This window comes from Haliotis rufescens, unplaced genomic scaffold, assembly GCF_023055435.1.
Source record: "Haliotis rufescens isolate VD_foot unplaced genomic scaffold, xgHalRufe1.0.p SCAF_2, whole genome shotgun sequence".
Taxonomy (NCBI): Eukaryota; Metazoa; Mollusca; class Gastropoda; order Lepetellida; family Haliotidae; genus Haliotis; species Haliotis rufescens.
Genome location: NW_025963890.1, coordinates 75,349,638 through 75,375,024, shown reverse-complemented (window position 1 = coordinate 75,375,024; position 25,387 = coordinate 75,349,638). Strand labels below are relative to the sequence as shown.

General features: G+C 41.3%; 1 protein-coding gene across 3 annotated transcripts in view; it reads right to left on the bottom strand.

Moving 5' to 3' along the window:
* Positions 1-25,387, bottom strand: part of LOC124147601 (cAMP-specific 3',5'-cyclic phosphodiesterase 4C-like) — a 592,292-nt gene that overhangs the window by 369,562 nt on the left and 197,343 nt on the right. Inside the window, exon 2 of one of the 3 annotated variants that reach the window (XM_048400565.1) lies at positions 22,043-22,075. The exons of the other annotated variants lie outside the window; for them this stretch is intronic. Within the exon in view, the coding sequence (XP_048256522.1) occupies positions 22,043-22,075 (33 nt within the window). The remainder of the gene's footprint in view (positions 1-22,042; positions 22,076-25,387) is intronic. 3 annotated transcript variants of the gene reach the window in all.

Sequence of the window (25,387 nt, the reverse complement as noted above, 5' to 3'; positions counted from 1 at the left end):
TGATGTGTCTTCATAAGAAGGAAATTTTAACTTCATCAGTCAAGATAAGGTGGGAGAGGTAAAATGAGGTTTAACATTGTGTTCAAGATTATTGCACGTATATAACAACGTACTGGCTTAAACAACATGTGGTTTTCGATTGCCCGATGAGATACCATTCTACAGTTTAACATGGATATCTCATTCAGACGAAGCATACTGATACTGGTCTGACCAGTCCTGCCCAATCACCTTCATGCTGAGCACAATGCAGGGAAGTAGCATCATTTAATGTCTGTAGGTATGGCACAGACAGTGATGGAACCACCAACCTTCAGCTCTCCGGGCAGATGCAACTATCCACCAGACCATGTAGGTTTTCTCCATAAATTATGCAGTATGGTATTTTTTTAAATAGTATTTGAATTCCTGTGCATCTTGGTAAGGGATCAGCCTTCTACAGGTGTTACTTGAATAGAAAAGCAATGCATTCCTGACACATAGCACTGAGGGTTCATAAAGGTAGCTCCTTTTCATAAATAACTTGGATCTTACTGAACCTCTATCAGCTGGCCATCAAGTGCAACTTTACAGTACCTGTACACGGAAGTGACATTTGATTGTGTTTGTTTGTTGTTTCTTGCCACTCTCGGGAATATTCCACCTTTATGACAAAGGCCTGTAAATAAGCGAATCCAGTGATTGATATTGTGAGCATATATATTGGTATCCATAGTCATCAAATCCCAATTATGTGGATTGTTGCTCATGATATCAATAACTGGATTGTCTGGTCCAGACTTGATTATTTACAGACTGCCGTCATACAGCTGGATGTGGTGTGGTGTTAAGCAACAGAAACACAAGCAAACAATATATAGGTAGCAACGATCTATGCCTTCTGGGTACTAGGACAAACCATCAACCAAATCACCAAGCCTGACAACCTGATCAAATTATTTCCTCTTCCGACCAGCACAGGTTGCTGGGGACCAACTTTTACTCAGAATCTCTCAGGATGAATGAGCGAGCGATTTTAGCCATATTCCAATAACATTACGGCTGGGGACACCAGAAATGGGCTTCAAACATGATACCCATGTGGGGAATCAAACCCAGGCCTTCAGCATGACGAGTGAACACTTTAACCACTAGGCTACCCCACCGCCCCATTACTAAAGTGACAAGTGCCTCAGATTATATTTAAATATGACACTGTGTTGTGTGCACTTCTCATGCTGTTTCAAATAGTGAGATAAGGTGATAATTAGCAGTGATGAATTGCCCAAACACATTCCAATCCTTTCTCAGATCATCATTTACCAGCTACTTGTGTCTACAAATAGCACATTTTGACACTGTGGTCCGATTATACATCAGCATGTATACCTATACCATGACCATCCAGCTTCCTGAGGAGATTCATATCCACAACAGTCTTCCCTCCCTTCATCCTCGAGACTACATCTTCACGAGCACATGAAACAGCCGAGATGTCATTCATCCCCACGCTATCTCCACTATCATGTTAAAATCACCAAGCTCCAGGCTTCCTAAACTCACAACAAAGGCTTGAAATGATTTCTCTCTTAGATTTGTTAGAAACGAGGAACCTCAGTTTGACATGGTTTTGATCTTTGAAAAATCGATGTAGAAACCATTGATTGTGAGCAGGTACACTGCAGGACAAGTGATGCTCCATAACATCCCTGAGCATCTTGGAAAGCTGTGTCTATATCCCTCATGCTGAGTGAGTGTTGTTTTACACCGCTTGTAACAATACTCAATCGACATCAAGGAAGGGACACAAAGATACCCATTTGGGGAATAGGTCAGGTCTTCAGCATGATGGGCTAGTGCCTTATCCACTAGGCTACACAAGCCTTGTGAGAACACTAGCAGTGGTTTTGTTTGTTGTTTAAGTTTGCACTAAGTAATATTCAAGCTATATGACAATGGCCTTTGAATAAACCAGTGACTGATATAATGAGCAACATCCCACATTGTATGTGTCTGATGACTTTGTAACTGAGAAACTAAGTTTTGTCCATTGTATTCTGTAACAAAATACTGTTTAAAAAGAATTGCAGTTCCCCGCTCCCAATGTACCACCTGTCGACACCCTCAATGTACCACCTGTTGACACCCTCAATGCACCACCTGTTGACACCCTCAATGTACAACCTGTTGACACCCTCAATGTACCTCCTGTTGACACCCTCAATGTACCACCTGTTGACACCCTCAATGTACCACCTGTCGACACCCACACTGTACCACCTGTTGACACCCTCAATGTACCACCTGTTGACACCCTCAATGCACCACCTGTTGACACCCTCAATGTACCACCTGTTGACTCCCTCAATGTACCACCTGTTGACACCCTCAATGTGCCACCTGTTGACACCCTCAATGTACCACCTGTTGACACCCGCTCTGTACAACCTGTTGACACCCTCAATGTACCACCTGTTGACACCCTCAATGTACCACCTGTTGACACCCTCAATGTACCACCTGTTGACACCCTCAATGTACCACCTGTCGACACCCTCAATGTACCACCGGTTGAAACCCTTAATGTACCACCTGTCGACACCCTCAATGTACCACCTGTTGACACCCTCAATGTACCACCTGTCATCACCCTCAATGTACCACCTGTTGACACCCTCAATGTACCACCTGTTGACACCCTCAATGTACCACCTGTTGACACCCTCAATGCACCACCTGTTGACACCCTCAATACAATTTCACAAATCAATTTGGTTTTAATCCCATGAGAAGTATTCACAAACATAGAACTTGTTTCCTCTCAAAACATCCCAAATGGTCAACCATGGAAATGGGAATATTGATAATAAATGGATTTTATGGCAGAGAAGAATATTTTAATGTGATTATGATCTGACAGACATTGAAACTGTTCAGTTTTTAATACATTACACTTAATCTGACCTCAAAAGTTCCCAATCACATCAGGATAAATGTACCATACTTTAATGTCCAATATTACATCACATCAATAACTGACATCCATGCCCTGCTACACTATCATTAGTATTGATAGACATGTGTCATAAAAAATATTGTTAATCATTACTTCTCCATTCCTTTATCCAAAAGCGATCTTGCTTGAAGAGAAACATTGGTATGCATTCAAACAACGAAAATAGTGCCATAGCACTGCTGCTCTCCATGATGGAAGCTCCAAGATAACAGGTGAGACCAAGACAAGGAGAAACCGAGAAAGGATGGACTCTGACCACATATCAGGGGAAATGTATAAATATTTAAACATATTTGAAACTGCTCTTCTGTGGCAAACTTTCAGCTATTCAGAATCAAGGTGACATTTTACAACTATCTGCATGAAAAACTAAAATGTTTTAATCGCTAATTAAGTTAGGACTTATCAAAGGCCAACAGACATAAAGATCGCAACACATTTTGGAATTAAGTGCAAAATACAGTAAAAACCCCATTAAATATAAAACTATATCTATGAAATCAAGGACGGGATATTTTAAACTGTTATTAAACTCAGATTTCATAGTAGATGTGGAGTTCTCTCGTGATGTCAAAAATATGATTGATGGTCACGATGCAGATTCATTTGATAAATGCCCAACAGATGATGATTCTTAACTCACACATGCAGAAGTGTTACAAGCTTCATATCCTTTCAAAACAGTCACATGACCAGACGAAGATGGGACTCCTTATTAATGTCAGGTGTACTAATAAAAGTAACTCCCTTCTAAACCAATATTAATCCACAAAATCCAGGTTAGATTTGGTCCTCAGCGACCCATGCCTGTCCCCCCTTGTAGATCCAGGTTAGAATTGGTCCTCAGCGACCCATGCCTGTCCCCCTGTGTAGATCCGGGTTAGAATTGGTCCTCAGCAACCCATGCCTGTCCCCCCGTGAAGATTCGGGTTAGATTTGGTCTTCAGCAACACATGCTTGTCGAAAGAGGCGACTAATGGGATGGAGTGGACTGGTTTACTGACTTTGTTGATACATCATATTCCAACTGCGTAGATTGATTCTCATGGTCGGCTTGCTGGTCATCTGGGGAAGGCCCAGAAGATTGGACAGATGGCATCCAACTCGGTGGTTTTGTGACCGGGGATCCTTCTTTCCCAAAGCTATCTCCTTGATCTTCGACATTTCTTCATACAGGCTTTGTCTCAAACATGCTCTTCATCATCTCCTGCTGTTCTTTGAATAGTTGATGAATCAAGACTCACAGAGAGTGGGAAAGGCTGGGGTGGAAGCTGATTTCTCAGCTGTGATGTTTTCCACCTTCTTCTTGACCGCCTTGTGCCTCTTGGCCTTGGTCATAGCCTCAGCCATCTTAGAGGTCATCTTCTTCGATGTGTTGGTGCACTTCTCACATCGTTTCTCTTCATTACATAAAGCGCCTCTGCACTTGGTGCAGTTATTATGAGGATCTCCTGTGACCATGAAACGGCCACACTTCTTGCACCCCGGGGTAGAGGGAGACTGCATCCTGACCTCACAAACACCAAGCACCAGCTATACTTACATGCGTGTGATCGTCACTCCAGCAGTAAATACTAATATGTAGTTATGTTTGTTATTACAGAAAACTGTTTGAATATTCTTAGATTAATGTGACTTACTACCAAGTGCTAGATCGTTACTAGTATTTCAATAGGAGTTGACACAGGAAAAAAGTGAGGTTGCCGCCATTATGACATCATAGCTTGGGTAGTTACGAGACTACTTGGCAAAAACTAGTTGTGTGTGTAATTGATAGTGAAGAGGACGTCTGTTGAAAATCTGAAGACCCATGAAGATTCCAGGGTAGAATAGGTCTTCAGCAACCCATACTTGCCGTAAAAGGCGACTATGCTTGTCATAAAAGTCGACTAACGGGATCGGGTGGTCAGGCTCACAGACTTGGTTGATACATGTCATCGATCCCAATTGCGTGGATCGATGCTCATGATGTCAGTCACTGGATTGTCTGGTCCAGACTCGAATATTTTACAGATCGCCATCATATAGCTGGAATATTGCTGAGTGCGGCGTTAAACAACAAACAAAATGAAAATTTTAGTAAGCGTGACTGAAGCCAAGTACAGGATTTATGGCAGTGATGTAATAGAGGTAGAGATTTCATAAGAATTATATTGTAATGTTAATATGTTCATTAATCAAATTTGATATTCAATTTAATATGAAATGAATTTAACCATCACTCAAAATCCATCTAATGTCATGTTTCTGGGTCAAGCATTGGAGGTTCACTGGTTTTTATTGCAATAGAATAGCAATGGTGTTTTAAACTATGCTATTCATCATTTGCTAAGGACTCATTTGACAAAAGACTATTTTTGTCCTCAGCAAAAGTTGAGTAGTATATCACAGTTCTATGTCATTAGTAAACCGGCCATCAATAGTCACCCCCAGATTAGCCTGATCCAACCCTTCGTTGGCGCCATTACGACTACTAGCGACAAATCTACCTCCTCGTCTCACGTAATCCATCATTGTTATGATGTGAGAAGGGATCCACGGACATCTTGCCCGGTCGTCCTACAAGGAAATAGCCCACTTGTCTCACACATTTCGTATAATTTCCTTCTTTATTCTCATCAAGACACTGAACTTTCCCCGGGACAATAAAACAAAGGTTGTGTGTGGAGCTGTAGACTACTGGAACTATTTCCAGCTATGCTATTTCCAGGAACTTGCCATCCTAGGCATTATGCCCTGGATCTACCATCACCGATTCTTTAAGAGTGAGTGAGTGAGTGAGTGAGTGAGTGAGTGAGTGAGTGAGTGAGTGAGTGAGTGATAGTATGAGTTGACGCAGCTTTCAGCAATATTCCAGCAATACCATAAGGGGGACACCAGAAATGGGCTTCACACATTGTATTTTTTTCATTTTTGTTTGTCGTTTAACGCCTCACTCAGCAATATTCCAGCTATATGATGGCAGTCTGTAAATAATCGAGTCAAGACCAGACAGTCCAGTGACTGACATGATTAGGATCGATCCACGCAATTGGGATATGATGACATGCATCAACCAAGTCAGCAAGCCTGACCACCCGATCCAGTTAGTCACCTCTTACGACAAGCATAGTCGTCTTTTTACGGCAAGTATGGGTTGCTGAAGACCTTTTCTACCCCGGATCTTCACACATTATAACCATGTGGAGGATCAAACCTTGTCTTTATGTGCAATGAGAAAACACCTTTACCACCAGGCCATTTCACTGCCCCTGAATTTGCAAGACGGAATAACTGGGGTCACAAATATATTTCAAATACACTAATATATATAAAAGAAAAAAAGTTATGTAGAAGGATAAAAAATGTTTCTAACAGGGGACGTGCGAGTATTAAAGGAACCCTTAAGTGTCTTTATTTCAGGAGCTACAGCTGAACAGGAGGATGAGAATGGACAAGGGGTGATTGTTTTAACAGGTATATTCTCTGCGGTCTGTCAGAGACACTAGGGTTCAAGGGGATTGGAAAGATATAGATATGTTTGAAACAATCACAGTCCAGATAACTCTGACATACTGACATTTCAATATTCCTCCATTCCAAGATTATATACGAGACCTAAAAAAACACAAAAGGAAACTTTATCGACTACGATTAACATTAAAAACATTTTTTACATGTGTGATTTCACCATTGTATGTGATAAGGAAGTTAATAATGAAAATTTATCATCAGGTAAAACAAAGTCAACACAACATTCAAGTCTGGAAAAGATCAAAAGAAATGGAAAATGGCTTTAGATGCAGGAAAACAAAAAAACGCGGGTTTCATGAAAAATTTATAATCTGAGTTACATGAAGTTCCTAACGTTCTCACAAGGCACTGGTGTTCAAAGGAGATCAAACACATCCCAACTTGAGCAAGTTTTCCTTTTAACAAAAACAAACTCTTCTTCAACAGCATAATGAGCAAAGCTGAAGATGTCTGTCTGGCTTCAAGCAGAGAAGCAACCCTACAAACTGGTTGTCAAACCAGTGTCCCTTCCCTCCCAGCTAACTCGAGTCCCTTCACCATGACATTGTCCCCATCACATCCAGGACAGAAACGGCACATCATGGAGATGAGGGAAGGCATTTTGTTGTGTAGGCCCACTCGTGTCTAATCTCTCACAACCATTTCTGGATTTAATCTGTTTCTATAGCAATTTGCCAAACAACAATCCTAACAAATTGAGAACAAATGCTCCATCACCCAAATTACAGCTCGGCTGGTTTTGATGATGAGCTTACAGGCAGCACATCTATATGATAAAAGCTTCCTTCATCAGGTAGAATCTAACACAGGTTGCAGGTATTCCTTGATTGTATAAAATCTTATCAGTGGATAATAAAACAAAATTAAGGTCATACTGAAACAATCTGCTAATTTTTAATGTTTTCGTACTAAAAGAAAGGAGTAAAGATGGGCTGAGCTACCTGTGTCAAACGTGTGGACAATACTGGAATAGACGGTGTGTGTTGGGGTCATTGTGTGTCATGATCACCTAATGTTATTGATTGTTGCTCATGATATCAACCATTAGCTTGTCTCGTCCAGAGTTGACTACTGACAGGCTGCTGGGACAGCTGACTGAGGTGTAAAACAACATTCATTCATGACTGAACCTGAGTTCAATTTGACATCACACAGTCACACAAATAACCAAATGCGACAAAAACGTTTCCATGGTCAGTCATACAGACCCTGAAACAAATATATCCCATACAGCCTAAGCAAGTCTATAACCTTTTGCAAGTCTAGATTACTGCAGTATCTGAAAATATGAGTATCTGTGTCTCTGGGCTCCTTTTTATTATATTTGTTTGGAACTACAATGTAACAACAGTTTTTATCTGTAAAATGTGTTCATTTCAGAGACTTGATACTAGTCTACCCTTTCCATAGCAATAAGAAATCTCCACCAAAACCAGAGTCCATATCCATTGTACAATTCCGACCAGATGATTACCATGTGTTTGTGAATCACTATCAAATGATGATGATACCAGGTGTTTGCGAAAAGGTGAGCGTATCCTGCTGCACCGTGCCACCCGTCACAAACACATGCAAAATTAATCCACACAAGCAACACAAACCCACGCAAGAAGCTTCTGTATCCATCCTTCGATTGGTGCACGCATCATAACCCTTTATAGCACCATCAAGCAGTCTGCACAGTATCAGACCTTTAGGGGATCATCAAAAGAACAATAGAAATCAATGGTGACCGGTTTTGTGGAAGTAGTGGTCTGTTGCCAGATGAGTACGAGTCTCTAGCCGAGGTATCGTAGCCGAGTCTCTAGCCGAGGTATTGTAACCGAGTCATGCCTTTACCTGTATATTGATCTCAAAGGACCTCATTCATGATGTTGTTTTTGTCCCCATAAAGTAATTGGAACTGATGCACCACGTAATGCGTGCTCGGGAATTACAGATTTATGAACAACCTTATTGGTGGATGGAATTCCAATGGCTGGATGCCATATTACAGTGCAGGAACTGGACCACAGGCGGCATAAAAGTTGCAGTCAATGGACCCATCTTTAGACTGTTCCCATTTTTATATACTTTTATCAATTAGTACTCATCCAAAATTAACACCAGCTCACTGGCAAATTGTGAGGAAAGGATGAAGGGGCCATTAGTGCTGATTAATAGTAAAACTGACAGAACATTTTATCATCTTCATTATAGAGAGCATGAAAAAATGCTTCTCATCCACAACAGTTCATTCATGATGGGAGCCCTGGAGGCACTAGAATCTTGAGCCAGGCAAACAAGTGGTTGACAGCATGAACATCGATTCAGGCCAGAGATGGATCCATGTATTTTTAATACAAGATAAGTTTTGTAATTTGAAACTTCAGTGGTGGTTTAGGAAGTGATGGAGATGGGGATAGGGATGGCATGGGATAGGGGTGAGGGTAGGTATTTCAGGAGGATTTCAGTTAGAATTCCTCCCCTATGCTGGTTGGAAGAGGAGACTTAAAGGAGAGGGTGGTCAGACTTGGTGACTTAGTTGCTGGATCATTGGTCACAATAATAATCACTTTATTGTCTGGTCCAGGTTCAATCATCTACAAGCCACCATTACAGACCTGGGCAGTAGCCGAGTGCTGCGTTAAACAACATACACATTTCTATAACAGACAAATATTTTATTTGGGATTCATTTCACTGACGTTGGGGATGGTGAGACACAATCAGCCAGGTCACACAATGCATGGATACCAGGGATGTGTTCTGCTCCAGACTCCCCCGGGCACATGACGCACCATATTTTGCAAACATAAGTTGATATGCTTGCATCTACATGTGTCAACATATGCTAATTTATTCATGATGTTTTGCTAAAAGCTGGCTAATGCCATCTACATGCACAGTAAGCGCAGGCAATGGTTGCTGATTGTGTGTCCTGCATGTTGAGCTGAACCTCCGAGGAAATCAGGAATATATGGATGTGACACATACCATGACAGTGTAAGGGCTCTGTTTTTAGAGACATTGAACAATGGTGCGGTTTGTTCATTTTCATAAAAATTGAAGTCCTTCCTTTGAACTTCTTCAACTGTTTCAGCAACAATAAATGCCTAAGATGCTGGGCTACTTTTTGCTACACTTGGCCTCTGTGGCAGATTGTCTAACATGTGCCAGAAATGTTCCATCCTACAATGTCATGACGTCATGCCAACTTGGTCTATTCCCTGCTATGTCATGGTGATATCATGTCCTTGTGATTCCTTGTCTGCCCTTTTAAGGGGTGACCATTTGATATTCCTGCTGGTGTGCGATATATTTTGAAAAAAATAATTAATTCCAGAAAGAACTAGTATAAGATTAATTAACAAAAATCAATAATTATTACAGGCCTCCTCCATCTGGAAGGAGTAAAGCTATGCAGCGTGAGGCAACAAACAAACTCAGATCTTTAAGGCAGATTTGGTGTGAATCTAGTGCTACCAGTAGGGCAGGACATGCTTACCCTTTCCGCGAACACCTGGTGTCATCACTAATTTTCAGTGGTCAAATTATATAATTTTCAATGCTATTAACGCCTAATGGAATCTGTTGCAGCAGATAGTCTACTCTGGTTGACGTTACACTTTTGCCTCAGGTTGTTAACACAGACAAAAACTGTTTGCTGTATATGCTGGATGATCTGACAGAGATATGTTGAGAACGATAAAATAATTGTGTGGTTTCTCCTCTCAGCGAAGCCAACTGCATGTCTTGAAGCAATTTCCATAAATATTCTGAGTTAAACACAATTCGGTCAACTTCCCATTTAAATTAACAATCACTGTTTCATTCTGAGCATTATTCTTTTCTTCTTACACACATCATCCCACTAAGAGGCAGTTGTTTTATTATAACAAATACTCAGAGGTGAAACCGGGGTCCCTATGAAAACTTACGACAAAAGCATTCTTTCGTAAATTTAGTCTTCTTCAGTCAAAAGAAGTAGAATTTCCGCGTATTGTTTAAGTGGGCTAGACACCTACATCTGACATCAACAACCGACATCAATAAGCAGAAACAAGATCCTGAAATCGAGAGTTTTCCTCCATTTTTGACCTTAAAAAAGGTCACATCCAAGCCACAGAACACGGAATATGACACAGGCCATTAATAACATGCCAGTATCTTTATTGGTCCCTCGACCAGACAAATTTGATTGTAATCAATCCATCTGCATCTGTTCCTGCTAACAAGACCCAATTGATCACGTCAGACGTCTGGCCAACACACTGACCAGAATTGACCAGAATTCACTTGCTCTTTCAAGAGGACAATGCCATACCACTGCCTTCTGGCTTTATTTCATGTAATATACCAGTGACATAATCAGCTGGCCAGACATAAGTACCCTAGGATCTGACTTGATCAGAGAGCTGACCTTTCCTTCCTCGAGGTTAAAAATATTTCAATATCATGATGGCCGAGGCAGTAATCAAATATGAAAGATTATATGACAAATAAGAAAATGGATGTATTTTTAATGACGATTGTGTTTCAGCTGATGTCTGGAGACCTAGAACTGATGATATTGAGTTGCTGACTGTTGATCTAGGAAAGAAGTCAAACCATAACATACCAAGGTCATCATCCCTCCGCAGCTGACATAATGGATGACTTCCCATCATCAATACCTTACTTCCCCACATTACATTCCTCCACATGCTGCTGTTATCATAGACCAGCAGCAGCACTTTTACCATCATCGCCACTACTACCACCATCATCATCATCATCATCATCAATAATGTCATCAGCACCAAAAATCTTATCTTATCTTATCTTATCTTATCTTATCTTATCTTCCGGAATACACGGCCCCCTTCTGGGATCATTTCATATACATCACAGACAGTGCTTCCCTGATATGACTGTCTGCATCGAAAAATCCGATATATCACTCAGACTAGTTAATTATAGCTGGTATTTAATTACAGTGCTCATTAGAGCTTGGTGATCTTGCTTCAGTTAGGTCGCAGATGCTATGAACTACGTTGATGAAACAGATGTGATTTATTTCTCCATAATTATTCCCTCTATTTCCAGCCTTGTCATCCACTGCCGAGTCTCATAACATCCCAGCAGTATAGCCAGCACTGCCCAGCATGCACAAATTAAAAACAAAGTATCAAGTAGATATATACAGCATAACATTGTCAGAGGTATCAAATGTTGGTTTGAAACCTGTAAATGTAATTAATATGGATATGCATATAGATATACAACATTAACTTATTTCATTTCCACAGGTATCAAATGTTGATTTGAAACCTGTATATCTAATCAACATGGATATGGATATGGATATGGATATAACCTGTAATCTTCATTTGAAACTGAATGTAATAACTTGAAGTTTCAAACTTAAAAAAGAGCCAATCTACATCATGTTTGTCTGACAATACATCACATCAAATGGAACTTCATCTATTGAGGGGTTGTTCATCCATGCGACTTTCAAATATCATGGCTATGTTCATATGCAAGATATCCCATAAATATGACCTGTGGTCTGATAAAATATAAAAACTGGAGTGAAGCTTGCAGTGAACTCCTCCTGCAGATCTGATGAGCAACATAAATATACAAGAACTCCACCACAGTGGCTGCTGCGAAGGAGGAACGAAGATATCTCCCCCTTGTTCAGGAGGATCAAATGAGAGATGGCTATCATGTGGAGAGATTTATACTCTTAGGACAGAAGAATATATACATAGCTGCATACCTACAGTCTTTTCTAGATTAAACACACATGATAAAGTTCATCAAACTGAAGATAGGTCACATGCCAAGAAAAATAATCACATTCTTTTGATAGATCCAAAATGTAATTCTAAAATCATACAGACCCTTATATGTGTTTGAAGATTAAATTCCTGATTTTAGGATCTTGTCCATATCACATTTAACAAATAGCAACATGAGTGAGTGAGTGAGTGAGTGAGTGAGTGAGTGAGTGAGTGAGTGAGTGAGTGAGTGAGTATGGTTTTACACCGCTTTAAGCAATATTCCAGCAATATCACGGCGGGGGGACACCAGAAATGGGCTTCACACATTGTACCCATGTCGGGAATCGAACCCAGGTCTTCGGCGTGACGAGTGAACGCTTTAACCACTAGGCTACCTGACCGCCCAATATAGCAACATGATACTGTAGCTGACTTGGTACACTCCAAGTTGAATGTCTCAGTCATCAAGTATTGCAAGTTGTTTTGTTTGTTGTTGTTTAACGCCGCACTCAGCAATATTCCAGCTATATGACGGAGGTCTGTAAAATAATCGAGTCTGAACCAGACAATCCAGTGATCTACATCATGAGCATCGATCCACGCAATTGGAATCAATGACATGCATCAACCAAGTCAGCGAGCCTGACCACCCGATCCCATTAGTCGCCTTTTACGACAAGCATAGTCGCCTTTTACGGCAAGTATGGGTTGCTGAAGACCTATTCTACCCTGTATTGCAAGTATCGCTGTTATGGGAGTTACAAGTATTGCAAGTATCGCTGTCATGGGAGTTACAAGTATTGCAAGTATCGCTGTTATGGGAGTTACAAGTATTGCAAGTATCACTGTTATGGGAGTTACAAGTATTGCAAGTATCACCGTTATGGGAGTTACAAGTATTGCAAGTATCGTTATTATGGGAGTTACAAGTATTGCAAGTATCACTGTTATGGGAGTAACAAGTATTGCAAGTATCGTTATTATGGGAGTTACAAGTATTGCAAGTACCGCTGTTATGGGAGTTACAAGTATTGCAAGTATCACTGTTATGGTAGATAATTTGATCCAGGAAGATACGTGGGTTTCGTTCTCTTTATATCTCCATCCTGTTTGGATAAAGACTCTGGACCTTTTCGCTAACGTTGCTTCAATCTGAGCATGATTTGAATGGCATGCCGCATAAACTTGCCATCCAATCAAGTTTCTCTCCTAAGTGAGACAAATTCAGTGCTAAATTTTTAAGCTAGAGATAGAACTGTCTGTGGTGGTGACATCTCACTTCCAAAACAAATTGATGGTGGTTATGGGGCCTGGGTACTTTTCATAATAGCAGGGCGACGTAATACCTTGGCAAAATCAAAGATAGCTTTTGCGGACGGATGATCCCACTTCCAAGTTGTGGGTACTCTGTTCTTTGTATTACCCATAGTCATTCTCCTAAACTGTCTGTGAGATCATGAACAATGGATGATGTTGTCTTTAATTGTAACAATTCATATGAGGACACATTGCAATGGGCCACTTATCAAACAATGCTTGTTTGTTTGTTTGTCGTATTACACTGCACTCAGCAATATTCCAGCAGTCTGTAAATAATCAAGCCTGGATCAGAGAAGCCAGTGATTGATATCATGAGCATCGATCCACGCAGTTGGGAAATGATGACATGCATCAACCAAGTCAGTGAGCCTCACCACCCGATCCCATTAGTCACCTCTTAAGACAAGCATGGTCGCCCCTAACGACAAGCATGGTCACCTCTTAAGACAAGCATGGTCGCCCCTTACGACAAGCATGGTCACCCCTTACGACAAGCATGGTCACCCCTTACGACAAGCATGGTCGCCCCTTACGACAAGCAATGAAACAATTAGAACAGTAGGTGTAAACAAGTCAATCAGCGTTAATCAAAAGTCATAATTCTCAAAGAGAACTACGGAATAGCTGTCCAGATATATTGTCCCTATGGGGAACATAATAATTTTACTTAAATTCACTTTTCTGGAATATGCATTGAACAAAAAAAATACATGTGACCAAGGAGGTTCACTGCAATCATAACTCATCTTACACGCCACTGTTTCACACAAAAACACAACATATGATAGCAAAATCAATAAAGCGACTAAGTCTAGCAAGTTTTCTTCCCACCGATGTCAGTATCAAGACACTAAAAACTGAACTGCTCCCACTTCCCAAGTCATCTATTGCAAATCAGCCTACTTTGAATCTGGAGTTAGATGTCTGATTTGAGTCTTCACTTTTATCATCCTTTTGCTGGATTCTCCAGGGGCCATGAAACAGACTAGATGCCTTTAGCAGACTTCACAGGAGGATGTTGGAAACCTAGCAGCTGTTTCCATAGTTACCAGTTGTAAATTCAGTGAAAAAATGGAAGAAATGTTCACTTCAAGTACTAGTTTTCTGAAAATTTAAGTGGATTGCCTGTACAAAAATGAATTATGATATGGCTGTAGTAATCATATGTTCCCGGAGTTGCTCCTTCACACATGATTATGATCTCACTTGAGATCTCAAGATTTCACTCCATCTCATGATCTGGTAACAACGCAAGTCCCTCACTCACTTAATCATGGCATGCAGATACTGAAGACGTCACATCGATCTGCTCCTGCACAACTCACTCACTCACTCACTCACTCATGGCATGCAGACACTGAAGACGTCGAAACTATCTGCTCCTGCACAACTCACTCACTCACTCACGGCATGCAGACACTGAAGACGTCACATCTATCTGCTCCTGCACAACTCACTCACTCACTCACGGCATGCAGACACTGAAGACATCACATCTATCTGCTCCTGCACAACTCACTCACTCACTCACGGCATGCAGACACTGAAGACATCACATCTATCTGCTCCTGCACAACTCATTCACTCACTCACTCACGGCATGCAGACACTGAAGACGTCACCTCTATCTGCTCCTGCACAACTCACTCACTCACTCACGGCATGTAGACACTGAAGACGTCACATCTATCTGCTCCTGCACAACTCACTCACTCACTCACGGCATGTAGACACTGAAGACGTCACCTCTATCTGCTCCTGCACAGCAGGGCATTCTTCATCTTTCATTTCCGATTTAATTTCAGGCTGATCTGGGCTGAAAGTGAATGTAAGTGTAAGGGGGACGAAGTTCCCTATCTGCAGGATGTGGCTAATCCAATAAACCTGCCTCCAGACAGCCCACAGGAAAGACTGGCATGAGTTCTGAAACTAGTTTGGATTGTTGTGTCACATCTGTGTTAGATTCAAAAAATGGTTTCACGCCACTTTTAGCCATATTCCAGAAATACTACTGCAGGGGACACCAGAAGTTGGTCTACATATTCTACCCGTGTGTGTGTGTGTGTGTGTGTGTGTGTGTGTGTGTGTGTGTCTGTGTGTCTGTCTGTCTGTCTGTCTGTCTGTCTGTCTGTCTGTCTGTGTGTGTGTGTGTGTGTGTGTGTGTGTGTTTGTACTAGTCTGGTCCCATGCTGATTTTATAGTGCTAGTCCACTGAGATACCATGCTACCGTTTAACATGAATACCCCACTCAGACACAGGATGCCCACTGAGCTGAACAGTACTTGTTTTATACCCTTACTGCCGAGCACCTGGCAGGGTAACAACAAGTACCATCTTTTCACGTCTTTTGGAATGATGCAACTGAATCTTTCGCTCTCCAGACGGACGCTCTTCCACAAGTTCATGGAGGTGGTCAGACAGACTTGTCCACATGAATAGCAATCTCCTGCTGAGACTTAGGGGCAATGCATTTATGAGGCAGGGTATGACAGTGTTTGGTTAGGATGAAAATCTAACAAAACATATTTTCAAAACAGCCAGAATTTATCTTACAGAATTTCATTTTTTCTCCAGGAAAATTTACTATGTTCTGCTGAGCTTTGGATTCACAGACTGTAAATATGAAATTATTATGACTGACCTAAGTTGGCCAAAATCACAGACTGTAGGAATTAATTTATTTCTTATATGTAGCAAAAGTAACATGACACTGGAATATATTATCCCTGGTGAAATAACACTTTCATATTGCATCAAACTTCTTTCAAGGCATATATTAGGGTACTTTTTAACTCAATCACAGGTAGATCTGCAAATACATGTGTGTACATCTGATTGCTCTTTTCAGCTTAGTTCATGAGACAAATACACACAGCAATCTTAATCTCTGCATATCAAACAATGTCAAGAAGAAAAGGCCATGCAACTGAAATGATAAATCATCATGTCTAGCGATGACTGAGAGCAAGTTTCACTTTTTCATTGACCAAGTTTGTTATCTCACGTACGTTCATACGATTTTGTTTTTTTAAACTGCATAATATCAAAAAATGTTTTGCCCAAAATACTGCGTCCCAAGAGGGAATTTGCGTTATGCATGGGTGCACACTGTAGCCAAGAAAATACTCTAATCATTCCTAATTAGAAGTATGGCATGCTGGAATGGTACTCTGTCCTGGAATCCTGAGGCTGGCTATGTATATTATACAGACACAGATAACTTGGCCAAGTGGATTACACAGAGGGTCTGTGTTACTGGGCCAGATATGACTGTATCTCTATTGATGGTGGGATGATCAGCATGAAACGTGATCAGAAACGGTGATTGGCCAGACTCCAGTACACATCCAAACCTCACAACATCTTGGCAAAGATGACTTGACATCAACATCGACAGTATATTGTTTATACTTTCCTGATGGTGAGTGAGTGAGTGAGAGAGTTTGATTTTACGCCGTTTTTAGCAATATTCCAGCAATATCACGGCGGGGGGACACCAGAAATGGGCTTCACACATTGTACCCATGTCGGGAAACGAACCCGGGTCTTCGGCGTGACGAGCGAACGCTTTAACCACTAGGCTACCCGACCGCCCCCCTTTCCTGATGGTCGTCAGCATTATAATGATACCACACTTTTCACTCTTTAAATCAAGTCTAACTTACAATGGTTTCTAAAAATACAATGTTTCAACCTAAAACGGCAACACATATCTGCTTGGTGCATGACATGAAATTTCAGACTAATGGGTAATGGGGAACAGTATGGTAATGTCGGTTGTTGCCAAGATCTGACATTTCTTTCAGTCACAAAAATGATGTCTGATGCAATTCCCTATTTTGACTTGTACCATATGTTTCCATGTTTTTTTCAAGTGAACAACTGACTTGCCTTTGCATGTGTTTGTGATGGTTGCCACTGGTGGGGCAGGATACACTCACCTTCTCAGCTGATTTGACTACTGCATCACAGTGGAAGCTAATTTTCACAGAATAGTGCTTGCCATAAAAGGCAACCATTCTTGTCATAAGAGGCGACTAACAGGATAGGGTGGTCAGGCTCACTGACTTGGTTGTTGCATGTCATCGTATCTCAATTGCATGGATCGATGCTCTTGATGTCAATCACTGGAGTGTCTGATCCAGACTTGATTATTAACAGACCGCTGGCATATAGCTGGAAGCGACGTTAAACAACAAACAAACAGACAAACCCAATCTCACCCAGGCGATGTCTCCTGTGGAATTCAGTTCTGGATGATGAGGTGATTTTAATTCAAAATTCTCTCATCTTCATGTGACTCAAATCAATCTTTCTTGGTGATAGTAAGAGACAGGGCTTACATCATTATTGAAAGATCCATTATCTTTTTAAAAAGTTGCAGGTGAAAAAAATCCCTTAGGAACAAAGTATCAAGGAAGCTGTTGCATCTTATCAAAGATGATGGTGACGCAGTCAGGCATTTTGTTGCCTCGGATGTGATATACTGAATGGGATATGTTTTCTATTGCAACAAATTCCATTTCTTCTGCGAATTAATCAGAATCATCAGTACCTATAATTGGTTATCACATGGAAACAAGATCAGTTAAAAGCCTTCTTCGAACTGATTAAACACATCAGAAAAAAGGTTCTGTTTGTCATTGAGGATAACGACTGGATACAAGCTTTAGAACCTTTTTGAAATTGTTTGGGTTTTGTGATGGATAAACTAGCGAAGTTGTTCCCTCATTATTCTTGTGCTTGCTCCAAAGCTCTTAGAAAGTTGAGTTTAAACTATCGCCTGGAGCCATGATGCTCCGCATCTTCTAAATCAGTGTGAATAAATATCTTCTTAACATTCTAATTTGCACGATAACCATTTATCTCTCAGTGGAGTTTGCCAACCATTGTTCAAGCTGAGGACGAGATCTCTCAAGGATCTTTCTTGGCAATCAGAGATTTTAGAACGGGCAAGTTACCATGAATGTAAAATTTAAATATATGAGCAAAATAGAAATTTGTCACGTAACATGTTCTAAACAGGCATTCAAAGAATTCCAAATTTCTTGTTCATCTCATTTCGTAATGTGCCTTCTACTGCACTGATCATACGAATGATAAGATGAAGGATTTGATGAGAGATCTGAAAAAAGATCTGTTGAGGGATCTGATGAAGGAACTGATGAAAGATAAGATGAAGGATCCGATGAAGGATCTGAAGAAAGATCTGATGTAGTATCTAATGAAAGATCTGAAAAGGGTCTGATGAAGGATAAGATGAAAGATCTGTTGAAGGATCCAATGAAGTATCTAATGAAAGGTCTGATGAAGGATCAGTTGAAAGATCTGATGAAGGATCCGATGAAGAACCCGCTGAAAGATATGACAAAATTTCAAATGAAGGACCCCATGCAGGATCTTTTGAGGGTGAAGGATCTGATGAGGGATGAAATGAGAGATCTTTTTACAAAATCAGTTCAATAAATTATGCATACAATTCTTTTTATAGAAAACATAAAATACTTGTTTGAAGAATAGTAAGTACTTATGGCACAAGTTCATATAAACTTATTTTTCCTTGTTCAAATCTTTAATGGCCATAATTACATTTATAGGACATTTACTTTTTACACTTTGATGCCCTTTCACATTGCTCTTTAAAGAATTGCTCTAGTGCTGACATGGTAAATGTGTAATTGTTGTCATGGTAACATGGAAACGACAGTGAGTGAGTTGAGAGAAATGTGCAGGTCGTATATGTTTACCACGTGAGTGAGGTGCACAGTTGGCCTAGCTGTCTGTGGCACCAGAACTTGCAATGCAGAGTAGTGACCCCTAGCTGTGCAAGGAGCCTATGATAGCTTGTTCAAATCCTGATCTGCCCTGATCATGTTTCTTGGTTTGTCAGCACCACACCCATGCCTGTGGGTTTCACAAAAGTAGTGAGACTCAATGGGCTTTCCCCTTCATCATATTGCCACAACAAGAAAAATGTTCAAAGAGGCATTAACCCAACTCACTCACTCACTCACTCACTCACTACCACCCATGAGCACAATAGGGTTCAATTTGAGGTTCAAACCCAGGACCAGTTGACAGCTACGGAATGCCAAAGGTGCAGATGTCTGTAATTTTCAGACCTACCAAACCATCCTGTAGAGTTTATCACAAGGCAAGCATGGAAAAGCTTTTAAGAAAAGGAGGTGTGTGGATTTTGTGGTTTGGCAATTCCCCAAACAGTTTTTTATACATTAACTTTTAGTATTCAAAATACCATCATAAAGATATGGGTTAGACATGGTCTTCAGGAACCCATGCTTATCATAAGAGGCCACTAAAGGGATTGGGTGGTCAAGCTCACTGACTTGGTTGATACGTGTCATTGTATCCCAATTGTGAGGGTCGATGCTCATGATGTCAAACATTGGATTGTCTGGTCCAGACTTGATTATTTAGAGACCGCAGTCATATAGCTGGGATATTGCTGAATGTGTCCTTAATAAGAAACAAACAACAACAATACTGAGCAAGTATTGACATGATGACAAAGTCAGACATGATTCTTTTAAAAATGCGCTGGTGCACGTGCGTTGCAGACACACATGACGTTGCTAATGAATAATTTGCATTCTCATATATGCAAGGGGTGGGTGTATGGTTCTTAGTAGGAGGTGACAACTTGGAGACGATGGCTTGCGGTATATACAATTTCACTTTATACAGGTAGATATATACATACATAAAACACTATGTGCCAGGTCAGCACATAGTGGTAGTGGTTGTTGTCTTGGTGCCCCGGAGCACGCAGCCTAACCCTAGCTAGTCTAAGTGTAAGACCTTTCTTCTCTCTCTTTCTCTCCCTCTGTCCTCTCTGGACCAAGGCTAAAAGCCAAGGTTACCTGACATTTAGTAAGTCATTAATAGAGTGAGTGAGTGAGTTGGATTTAATGCCGCTTTTAACAGTATTCCAGTTATATCACGGCGTGTCAGCTTAATGTGGGAGGAAAGCCCGAAGTGATGCAGGTCTCAGACATTTACCACTTCAGTGAAACCCACGAGCACGGGTAAGGTGCTGACAAACGGGATTCGACCCCCCCACAATCATAGGTTTCTGGCGTGCCCAAGGGATGCAACTCTGCACAGCGAATCGCGGCGCCTTAGACGACTGGGCAACCAGTGGCCCCTCATAAATAGAAACAACAGTAATTCATCAGTGACATACTTGCACATCCTATTCAAGGTGGCAGACAGTCGATGTACAATACAATGGGGATTAACAATTGGGAATAGCATCTTATAAATAACGGCAATTAAGTGTTTGAAGGGTCTCCAGGGTAATTAGCCTTTGGAATTAAATGTTCTTTCAGACAATTGTTGTCGTAAATTAGTTGCTATGACACTTTTGAGGAGGTTATTTTTTATAATTATTTTTTTTTAGCAAACAAACAAAACTAACACTTTCTGACTGCAGCATGGGTTTTTGCACCATATGATCACAGTAAGATCTACCTTGATTGTGAAAACACAACACTATTCTGAGCTCAGAGAAGCAGTGGAGGTTGTGTTTGATGGGAGCATGTGGTGGGAGGCTATGGAAGTGACTTGTAGAGATTACTTGGTCCTGGTGTGTGATAAGTTCGACATACTTGTGGAGGCGACACTCTGCAGACTCTGTCAATCTGGAGACTGGCCACTGGTGTGGGGGGATGATACAATCCTCTAAGCTTACCAGAAATAGAGGTAGACTCTGTTGTGTTGACTTGTGTTTTGGTGTGGTGATGTGATGGTTTCGTACCATGTTGTGTCAGGTGTGGTGTGGTGTGGTGTGGTGTGGTGTGGTGTGGTGTGGTGTGGTGGCATGATGTGGTGGCATGGTGTGGTGGCATGGTGTGGTGACGTACCATGTTGTGTGGTGTGGTGTGGTGTGGTGTGGTGTGGTGTGGTGTGGTGTGGTGTGGTGGTGTGTGGCGTGGCGTGGCGTATTGGTTTGTGTTGTGGTATGGTGTGGTTGTGTGTGGCATGGCATGGCGCGGCGTGGTGTGGTGTGGTGTGGTGACGTACCATGTTGTGTCGTGCTGGGGTGTGCTGGGGTGTGCTGGGGTGTGCTGTGGAGTGCAGTGGCTTGACCATACATACTGCTTGTTTAATGTGGTGTGCTATTTCTATACGTTTCAGTCCAATAAAAGCATCATAAAATACAAAGCAGAGTACCTTGAAGAAATCCACACAAATCTACCAGCTACATCCATGCATTCCTGTAGATCACAGGGAGGCCAACTAAAGTAATCAAGACACAAAGTAATGCATCTGTGGAAGGAAGAGGAGGAAGAAGCAATGGCAGCAGCTACATCGTCATTGCTCAGTTTCAAAACACTCAGGATCAAGTGACCCAAAAGCAGGTGATTTCACAACACAAAATATTGACAAACATCGAATGCCCCCGACCCTCACCCAAGGGAGATAATTTCATGGTCACTTTACCTTTTAGGTCCTTGAACAGCCAAGTCCCCTGACCTACAGCATGAGGAATGCAGATTACTCTCTAAAACATGGCCACATCATATACAACAATCTGTTACAGTGCAATGAAAAAACTGAGGATAATAGTCTCGAAAAAAACCTATTAATATACCAGAATGAAGCAGCCAAGGGATCAACATAAAATGATAGCAGCTGCATCTTCTCCCAGGATGGGTGGATGGATGGATGGATGGATGGATGGGTTGATGGATGGATGGGTTGATGGATGGGTGGGTGGGAAGGTGGATTGATTGATTGATTGATTGATTTGATTGATTGATTGATTGATGGGTGGGTGGGTGGGTGGATGGATGGATGGATGGATGGATGGATGGATGGAGACCTGTTCTCTGATTAAGGAAGCAAATTGTTCGCTGCAGTTTCCTCTGTCAGACGATCTGCCTTTAGTGATACTGAAACCTGATCAGATGACGTGAAAGATCTTATCTAACCTGTTCCACAGTTGACACTTTCATCTCTAAAAGTTGGATAATAATCAAGCCAAATTTTCTCTAAAAATATTTCTACTTCAAGCCAGCTAAGCATGGAATAAGTGCTTCCATAACTGATCCGTCTATTGCCCTGTGTTATTCCCGGATAAGGCACACAGGTTCTAAGAATCTGTTTTCATGGATGGAGGAGTAAGCATATACTCTGAAACGTTGTGTTCCTCACAGCAAAGAAGTTGACAACCTAAATTCTCTTCCTGATGTATTAATAGAAACTGTAAAAAACTAAATGTTCTTAGAAATATTGATTTTAACTGTATTTTTAGTATAAATTAACATCTGTGAAAATATATCTGTAATTTGTTTCCTGATATTTTCCTGATATTCCAGGCAACACCTGGGTGAGGATTCCTTGTCAGAGAAGTCCCCCAGTACCCCATGCGTGCTGTATAAGACATCTGCCGAGGATTGTGAACTTGGTGGAAGTGTGTCATTGTGTCCCGACAGAGGGCATCGATGCTCCTAGTTTCAGTCACTGGTTTGCGTGAAGGATTACTCACAGGCTTCTAGGATTTGTTGGCCTTGCTGCACAACACTCCCAGCTGGAATACTGTTAACAGCTGATACACTCTTTAATACAAGGCTTGTACAAAAACTGGCAACTTCGTTTACAGATATTCCTCCACTGACATATTTTACAAAAGCAGATGTGAAAACAGCAGCCTTCTTCTATAAACAATGTAACAAATTTGCGCAAACATATCCAGGTTATAATACCACTGACAAATCATAAAAACATAAAATCATTAAAAAAAAATTCTCATAAAATCCAGCAGTGTTGTCTTGCATGAGGAAAATATTTGAATTACTAAGTATTTAGGGGATCATGGATACCAGGCCGATCATCAGCTACCTCAACCTGTTGCATGCTTTGAAGGAAGCGTTCCACTCTGCCCACAGGGTCAAGGATGTGTATTGACTCAACACATGTGTGTTGAAAGGTATTACCTTCTCTACTTCCTGATTAGCTACCATAAATATTCACTTAGAGACCCCCCTTCAACAACCTCAGCGTGCATGCATGCGTTTTAGGTGTAGGTGTTTGTGTGTTGGGGGGGGGGGGGGGGGGGGGGGGGAGATTCTTTGAGAAAGGGTATTTTTCACTCACAGTTTTAAAACATGCATTTCTTTCAGTGAACAGTGGAGCATAATAATTTTTGTGTGTAAAGCCTGAGATAGTATCATGTGTTTTAAGTTTTACCTGAACAATTTCTTTTTAACAAAAATCACCGAACATGTGATATAACTTGAACTCTTACTGTAGGTAAACTATTGTTTGCTACATTACACCTGTACCTTCCAGCCTGAAAATTATGCGAAAAATGTTAAAATGTTAACCCCAGTAAACAAATAATCTGTAAAACGTTTTCCAAAAACTAGTTACAGTGTTGCCAGCAATCCTATGCAGCAGTGTGCTAGGAGGGTGAGCGGTGCTAGTTCTGACAGCGTATGGGAGTGATCAATCTCTCTTGAATCTTGTAAATATTTTACCTGATCCTCCATGAGGTAATCACGGGTTTGTGAGAAACAATTATGCAAAGCACCCACATTCACACAAATTATTGATGCAAGAGAGTAATTACTTCAACCGAAATGAAGGAATTTCCAGAGTGAACTCTATGTTAAACTTGGCAGTGAAGGAGAGGGATGCTTGTATTTAATTACCTGACATTCTGACATCAGAGGCAGCGTAGGTGCAGATCAATAACAACAGTAATGTCAGTGTGTTTTGCTTGTACAGGTAACAGTGAATCAATGTCATGATACATGACCACCATCATTGGATAACCCTACCACTTCACTGCCTACACTGCTGCAGTCAGTGATGATGATGATGATGATGCGGAAGAGGATAATGATGATAAATATGTTGATGAGAGTGACATTGACATGAGGATGTTGACATGAAGAGGATGTTGACATGAGGAGGATGTTGACATGAGGAGGATGTTGACATGAGAAGGACGTTGACATGAGAAGGATGTTGACATGAGGAGGACGTTGACATGAGGAGGACATTGACATGAGGAGGACGTTGACATGAGGAGGACATTGACATGAGGAGGACATTGACATGAGGACATTGACATGAGGAGGACGTTGACATGAGGACATTGACATGAGGAGGACGTTGACATGAGGAGGACATTGACATGAGGAGGACGTTGACATGAGGAGGACATTGACATGAGGAGGACGTTGACATGAGAAGGACGTTGACATGAGGAGGATGTTGACATGAGGAGGATGTTGACATGAGGAGGATGTTGACATGAGGAGGACATTGACATGAGAAGGGCGTTGACATGAGAAGGACGTTGACATGAGGAGGACGTTGACATGAGGAGGACATTGACATGAGGAGGACGTTGACATGAGGACGTTGACATGAGGAGGACATTGACATGAGGAGGACGTTGACATGAGGACATTGACATGAGGAGGACGTGTCACGTCATGTCAATGTCCTCATGTCAATGTCCTCCTCATGTCAACGTCCTCCTCATGTCAATGTCCTTCTCGTGTCAACGTCCTTCTCATGTCAACGTCCTCATGTCAATGTCCTCCTCATGTCAATGTCCTTCTCATGTCAATGTCCTCCTCATGTCAACGTCCTTCTCATGTCAACGTCCTCCTCATGTCAATATCCTCCTCATGTCAACGTCCTCCTCATGTCAATGTCCTCCTCATGTCAACGTCCTCCTCATGTCAATGTCCTCCTCATGACATGAGAAGGACGATGACATGAGGAGGACGTTGACATGAGGAGGACATTGACATGAGGACATTGACATGA